The 7,740-nt window shown below is 42.5% G+C and overlaps 1 protein-coding gene across 1 annotated transcript in view; it reads left to right on the top strand.

Moving 5' to 3' along the window:
• Nucleotides 1-6,739, top strand: part of malrd1 (MAM and LDL receptor class A domain containing 1) — a 71,233-nt gene extending 64,494 nt beyond the window's left edge. The window contains exons 27-33 of the mRNA XM_006795157.3: nt 106-231; nt 2,320-2,386; nt 4,815-4,906; nt 5,003-5,099; nt 5,203-5,263; nt 6,446-6,541; nt 6,633-6,739. Of these exons, the coding sequence (XP_006795220.3) occupies nt 106-231; nt 2,320-2,386; nt 4,815-4,906; nt 5,003-5,099; nt 5,203-5,263; nt 6,446-6,541; nt 6,633-6,731 (638 nt within the window). The 3' untranslated portion in view covers nt 6,732-6,739. The remainder of the gene's footprint in view (nt 1-105; nt 232-2,319; nt 2,387-4,814; nt 4,907-5,002; nt 5,100-5,202; nt 5,264-6,445; nt 6,542-6,632) is intronic.
• The last annotated feature ends 1,001 nt before the right edge of the window (nt 6,740-7,740 follow it).

The raw sequence follows: 7,740 nt of genomic DNA on the forward strand, positions 1-7,740 counted from the left end.
AAGGCAGTGAGCAGTGCAGTTCTCCTGCTATAATTACAATACACTCATTATAGTCTGTGAATTTAACACTCACTCCTCTTCATATTTCCTCATTTTTTCCACCAGCTTTGCTCCAGTGTAAGCTGGGAGAACTGGTGTGTGAAAGTTCGCCTAGCTGTATCCCATTTCAGAGGCGTTGTGACCATTTTGTCGACTGCCTGCCATTCCACTCAGATGAATCCAGCTGCCATGGTAACACGCTTTTATTACCTTACCCTTTTTTGCCATTAACTGTAGCCCTGTTGTATGATTTCCTGACATGTCGCAGGTTGCACTTACTCTAAAGTGTCATTTCTACCACCTCTGTGTCACGTCTGTCTGTGCATTTAGCTGTGATCAAATGTCTCTACTTTCATTAGTCACTCCATGCTTTAATTTAGCTTCTTTTAAAGCTTTGATGTCAATCACTGTGACATTTACTTCCAATGTGCTGTTTCATCTCAATTTGCTTTGATTCGAATGACACGTCTTTTCTTTGTATCCATTTACGAAAAAGTAATCTTTTAAAGTATTTTCGCATTTAATTTAGCACATACCTTTGCCTTTTTTTTCTATATATTGCCCTCTCATGAGTCAGTTTTCCCTTAAGTGCTTCCAGTACTTCACTCATATTTGCCCATTTCGAGGGACTCTCAGGACGTTTTCAGGTCTGGCTGTTTAGTCTTCAAAGCACACCTTACGGTGTTACTGCAAGCTGCCAAAATGTGATCCATTAAAACCTCTGCTTTCCTGCATCTTTGAGAAATAAGCCCAAACCTCCCATTCAGCCTGCATTTGCTGCCAAGCCAAAGTCACTTTATCAAGGGCTGAGCAGCACTTCAGGGTTTCATAATGGTATTTCCAGCATGATGATTATTTAAAAGGCAACCCTAATAACCCTCATCCAACCTATGGAGGCAGGAGCAGTCATCATCAGATAGATTAGGTGGGCGAGGGGAAAAAAGCATGCTAAAGTAAATGGCCTGTATTTGTATAGCGCTTTACTAGTCCCTAAGGACCCCAAAGCGCTTTACACACCCAGTCATCCACCCATTCACACACTGGTGATGGCAAGCTACATTGTAGCTTGGGGCGCACTGACAGAGGCGAGGCTGCCGGACACTGGCGCCACCGGGCCCTCTGACCACCACAGTAGGAAGCGTCTTGCCAAAGGACACAACGATCGAGACTGACCAAGCCGGGGCTCGAACCGGCAACCTTCTGATTACAAGGCGAACTCCCAACTCTTGAGCCACGATCACCCAGGTTTAATCTTCATGGCTATGCAACATTTTTCATTACATTTTAAATAACAGATAAATAACAGATTCTCCATCTGGTGACTGATCCCAAAGGGGCCGATCCTCCAACCCGGTCGTATAAGGAGCGACCATAAAGCAGCAGTTCAGTCACCAAAAATCATAAAATGCACCTTATTTAAACTGGTTGGATAAGTTGTCACTTTGTGCACCTTTGGCCTACTTCCAACCAAGCTGCTCTTTTCACTTCATTCCCATTCTGACCACTCGCACTTGTGGGACTCCTCTTTCACCATGGACATCGGTACAGATGAGAATCAGTCCTTCGGCTATTACTCAGAGACCAAAGTCAAAGATTCCTCAGTGTTCAACACAAAAGACATTTCTTCCAAAACAGTTTTACTGTAATGTTCAGACACAACTAAGGGAAGACACTGGCCACATTAATGACATGCACTGTGGTGAAAAGCAAATTGAAAAGACTGGAGTATTTTAGATATGCCAGCACAGTCTTGGCTCAACACCAGACGCGAAGTTGGTGCTTCCTTCAGATAAAAATCATGTGGGCAACTTTATTTATCACAGCCACAAGAAGAAGAAGAAAGATGGCACTTAGGGATCACTCTCTTTCGCTGATGCACTTTGAAAAGACCTCATAAGAACTCTAAGATGTTTGGAGTGACCTACCTTGAATAACTGACACCTGAACTAAAAGCAAATGGTTGTCTGACATTTACTAGTAAATAAAAGCCGTTGGTGTCTTTATTTTTGAAAACATACTCACTTTACGTGGCTGGAATGCATGGTCTCTTAACTGCTCATGCTCTCTGCAGAGGTTAATGGATGACACTCAACAGTACACTCCCTCTCCCCCCCTCAACAACATAATTGACTGATTTCATCTTCTGAACAGCCACATGTCTGTTTCCTGTCAGATGAGGAGATAAATGGTGGCTACTGACAGAGTACAGTGAGGATTTGAGTATCCTGCCTTCTTTATACAAAGTGTGGTGATGCTGCATTTTCTTTTCTTCATTTGCAGAATGTCCTCCGATGTATTGCATGTATCACGGCTCATGCCATGTGATGACACAGGGGCCTGTTTGCATGTAAGCTGAACTTCACCCAGACACACACACACAAACATGCATTTATAAGCAGACTAATACACAAACTCAGTCACATTCATTAAGATGCACAAAAGAAAGATAAGTATCTTGTCTGTTCTTCCCACTCCCCCTCTCATCCTTTATCTGTCTGTGAGAGCTCTAAAACATGGAAATCCCATCAGTCTTGTTTCTTTCCTTGGAAAAGACACGCTCCGTGAAGCATGTGGGAATCTGCTTATCCCCTGCAGATTAAGCAGGGTGGTTCTTCCTTCATTTAACCGCCACATAGTGTTTCCTGGGAATCTCTGATGGGTTCTCCTTGTCAATATTTAATCGTGGTCACCACTAAGAATAGCTATAGCGGGTAGACCCCCAAAAAGCCATGCATCAGATTAACCTGCCAGCATAATACAGCCGTCTACCTTTCAAAAACACATTCAAGACAGACACTCTGTTGGAGGTTCTTTTTTTTATTAAGCCCGTGAATCTAGCTGTCTGCATCAGCAGCTTGGAATGTCTGCAATGAGATTTTTCATTATAAAAGAAAGAATGCAATTATAAGACTCGGTGCTGGATCTGCTAACATCATTATGCACCAGTGAAGCCTCTCTGGGAGATTCACATTTCCCCCTCTTTTCACCAAAGGTTAAATTCTCCAACATGTGAATGTGAATCATGCAGCGGGGTGGATACACCTTCCCTAAAGTTACATAACTAACTGCGCGCCATGTCAACAACCCAATAAGTGTCACGTTATTAGAAAAGCAACACCTTCAATTGAAATTAAATTCCTGCATGATATGAATTTGTGATGGAAATCTCTTGTTAAGACAAAACTGAGAAACTGGATTAATCCAAATTTTGGTTTTCAACAACTTCACTTCCTTTTAAACCATTTTTACAGGAAGGTGGAACTGCTGCACACTTTGAATGCTAAATAGCCCATACTGGCTTGTCTGCTTCTTATCTAACTTGCAAAGATGAACGCACGTCTTGTAGTGCACATCCTGACAAAAAGCGAGCTGCTAATGTCGGTTTGTAGGCTCGGCGACACGTACAGAGTATAAATGTACCCACGGGTATCAGTTCGGACAAGTTAGATGCTGGTGCGGTCTTTGCTTTTCAGTACTGCTAACAAGCTGTCTGCCCGTGACAAGTGGACACTACCGCAAATTTGTTTACTTTGTGTCCAATTTCACTGACAGAGCTCAGCTGCTGTCAATCAAGTGCACCCACACGCCTGCCCAGCCAGCAAAAAGGAGAAGGGAGCATTTCATCTGTTTCTCCAGACACCTCTTCTTCCTTTTCCTTCCTGCTTTATGTCAAAAGATTTTTTTGTTAATGCTTTTTGTCTCAGAAATGCTGCCTCATTTAGTCCTCCTGTGTTTGATTCCCCTTTCCTATTCATGTCCCCGTCCAACATTCCTCAGTGCAGCGCCACCACCACCACCGCCTCCTCTCATTATGTAAGAGGACCTTACCACCGTCATTCACACTGCAGTGTGGTATGGACTTCCTGAAGCTGTTCCAGCATTGATAACAGCCCTGCTGTAGCAGAACTCATGGCCAGCACCTCTGGCTCAGTATTTGCCTCACGTTCCTCCACTCTGCTGAGCAGGATCCACCAGGGAACCAGGCCAGGAGCAGCCCACTGCCATGGCTAGACAGTCGCACAATATGCACGCTGACCCCCTCTGAATGATAATGACTCAGTGTGGCTTTGCTGAGAGCTGTGTGTTTCGAATTAGAAGGTCAATGTTGCTCTGAAATCAAGCTGATACTGAACAGATGTTGACTTGGAGCAGAGTCTTAGATTTGAAAAAGAGGAACTTACTTTCTTTCCAGATGCAGCTCCACAGACCGGCCAAACAATTCACAATTAGCCTGTGTTTCCATGCTTGATGTCCAGCAGATAAATCTTGCACTTTTTGTCAAGATGGAAAAGACGCGTATGTTCAGTAAGCTTAATAGAAACTGTCAGGATTATACTTCTTTTGTTTTAGTATTTGATTTTATGTAGCGTCAAAGTCTGAGGAGGTTTTTTTTTACATTATCCTGTTCTTACCAAAGTTTTGATCTATGTCTATTTAATTAAGTGTTATATGTATATGTGCATGTGCAGTTCATTAGTAATGGATGACAGTGCCACTAGTTGCTTCATTAAAGACAAGAAATATAAAGACATATTCAGCTATGCAGTAGCTCAGGGCCTCCAACCAAAATCTGATTATAAAACATCAGAAAAGAGCATTTACACAGATGGAGATCTTAAAACAAGCATATTGTGTTCATTTATTCCTCTTATCTTTGGGCCAGTAGAGACTCACATTTGAGTCAGAGTCCTCATCATGTGATCACAAAAAGGTGCTTCATATGGTTTCAGCATCCGTGTCTCATCTTTCGTTTGTTTTTCCTTGCGTGGTCACAGCTGTCAGCCGGGATGGACAGGAAACCGTTGCCATGTCAGAGAGAAACCATCCCTCTCCACGACTTCGCCGAAACCAGAAGACACGCAGCTGGGTAATAAAGAAGCCCACCTCTTCTCTCACCTCTATTAAAATGACTCGCCTGAGTGTAATTACTGCATCCTTACTTACCCCGTTAATGTCACTGCAGTTCCTGTGTACGTTGGCATCGGCATCGGGCTGCTGCTGCTCGTACTCGGAGTCGCCGTGTGTGTTCTGGCTCTGCGCAAGAGAAAGTGCCACTTAATGTGAGTTGGAGCTGCATTCGTTCCGCTGTTTCACTGCTGATCCTTCGTGTAACGATTATGTTCATGATAAATGTGTTGATGAGTTTGTCTGCCGGCTCCACAGAAAGCCCAACCTGACGGACTACGGGGTGATGGATAACCCAAATTTTGACTGGAAAGCAGAGGTCAGCAGACAGAAATGTCCAATCAGTCATGTTTTGAGTAACATTAAGTTTCTCAGCCGCACAAATCAAATATTTCTACCATTGTTCTCACATTTGTTCAATAAGTGGATTTAATTTTAGAAGAAGTCAGAAGGTGCTCGCCAGAAGCCTTTCTGCAAAATTAGATTTTTGATTTAGGATTATTGATTTTGCAGTTTGTGTGTCGCTATGAGTTTGTATTTCTCCGAGTGTTGTATGTACACACTGTAGTGCCTATACAGCAGGTAGACACAATAACTTATAATAACTTATTTTATAAGTTAACTTATATAACTTATAATATAATCTGATCAAATGCAACAGCACAAGCTGTGATGCCAAAAATATCCAATTTAATCAAGATCACATGATGAAAGGCTTTAGAAACTGCTTCTTCACTGGCTTGCATTACCTTACACGGGTGCTCATATTATTGTTCGCCCACTGTGTGTTTTGTTTCCTGCAATTTTGATCTCTGCTAATATTCCTGCTATCAATGAGAAAGAGCCAAGCGTAGGACATGATGCAAGCACAGCTCTTCCATTTGGATAATGGAATGAGAGACGCACACAAACACACTTTGTTCTTAGCTACACGGGCGTGTCACCGAGTAATACAAGTCAGAGTGATGTTTCATTGCTCTGATGACTGTGGATTAAAACTTTGCTCTGTGCATGTGGCATGTTTGTAAGAGTTATAATTCATAAACACATAAACACAAATCAATGTGTGACCACAAAGCTTTCATGTACAGTTTCGTGATCATTTTATGAACCATTTTTCATCTTCATGTACACAAGAAAAGAGTTTATGTCGATGAATTCTAATCAGTACATTATTAAAGTGCATATTGAATACACACAAGCACAGCACACAAAATGTGTTTAACTACACTCATTTTTCTTACTGGCAATTTTAAGTAGAGCGTTGTAGCGCCAAACCAGTATATCCATGACAGATCCGCTTCAGCACTTACACAGCAGTGGAAACAGTCGGCGATTATTCCACCTCTGCAAGACGATGAAATATTTTATGGAGGTTAAAGTTGTAATTATGTACACATAACAAGGCAATTTGATTTTAATTGCGCTTGCATTTCATGCACTCTCGCACATTAAGCCTCATCTCATTTTAAACCCATGTATATGATTTTTGTTACCTCAGGATGAAAGAGCGGGCAGCTGTCCCAGTGTGAACCCCAGGAGGAGTGATGGTCACGGGCTTTCCATCAGTGTCTACCCCTGGAGGAAGGAGGTAGAGGTATGGGGTCTGTACACAGCCTTTTGGTTTCCTGTGCAGAAATCAGCACACAGGAAATGATGTCTTTTTTTGTGCGTATTCATACATACAGGGTCTGAACTGGAAAGATGCCAAGCTGTCCTTCTCCAACCCCATGTACCCTTACCCCCCTAATCATAATGAGGCTGACAGCAAAACCTTTGATGCATAAAAACAACGGACATCACATTTCTTTTTTTAAAGATATTTTTTGGGGTAAATGCCAACTAAGAGCATTGCAACAAAACCATCGAGATGCAGAAAACATGGAGACAAAGACGGAGACCCATCAGTGGACCTTACGTATTCTCAGTGTGTTGAATTGTGCGTACACACTCTTGAGGAGTTTGTCTTGACCCACTGCACTCAAGTCCAGAGTGGGGGAGAGGATGCAAACGGTGACATGGATATATTTCACGATACCAGCTCGGCTTGACTTCATGTGATACTTACATGTTTAAATAAAGGTTTAAATCCCACAGAATAATTGATTGTTCAATCTAAGACATGCACATAAATATGAATAAACAGCACTGCGTATTTATCCACAGGAGTTCTGCTCTACGGACACCAAACTCTCTTGGTGAGACTTCAATGAGAAGATCAATAAGACTTGCATATTGGCCCAATTAAAATAGCGGATAATGCCGGAGGCTTAACCTGACTTTAATGGTTAGCATATCTGCTGCTTATCTGCTAGGTATAAAACTCAGGTTATTTCACTCATCATCTTCTGCTTATCCAGGCTTCAACCATCCGGTAATTCTGTGTTGTGGGATGGCTGGAGACTATCCCAGCTGTCACAGAGCCAAAGGCATGACACCCTGGATAATCCATTTTAACTGGCCTAACACGGAGAGACAGACAACCATTCCCACAGACAATTTATAATTGCCAACCAACCCCCGTTTAGATTGTGACACAAAGCTGGTGTACCTGGAAAGCAGCAGGCATCCAGCCTGAATTTGAACCCAGGACCTTCTGCTGGGAGTCAACAGTGCCCTCCCAGCCCTTTTAAAAAGTATTCCCTATAAGAGACAACACTGTAGATGTAGGAGGTAACCATCAGTTGATATGTTTTGGCACTGAGTTGAGCTGTTGTCAGCTGAATTCAGGGGTTGTGGTATGAGGTTAACCCAACACTGTGTTAGATATATATTTTTTAAATCTGTACAAAAGCC

Source organism: Neolamprologus brichardi, chromosome 9 (genome assembly GCF_056152115.1).
Source record: "Neolamprologus brichardi isolate AB-2024 chromosome 9, ASM5615211v1, whole genome shotgun sequence".
In the NCBI taxonomy this organism is placed as follows: Eukaryota; Metazoa; Chordata; class Actinopteri; order Cichliformes; family Cichlidae; genus Neolamprologus; species Neolamprologus brichardi.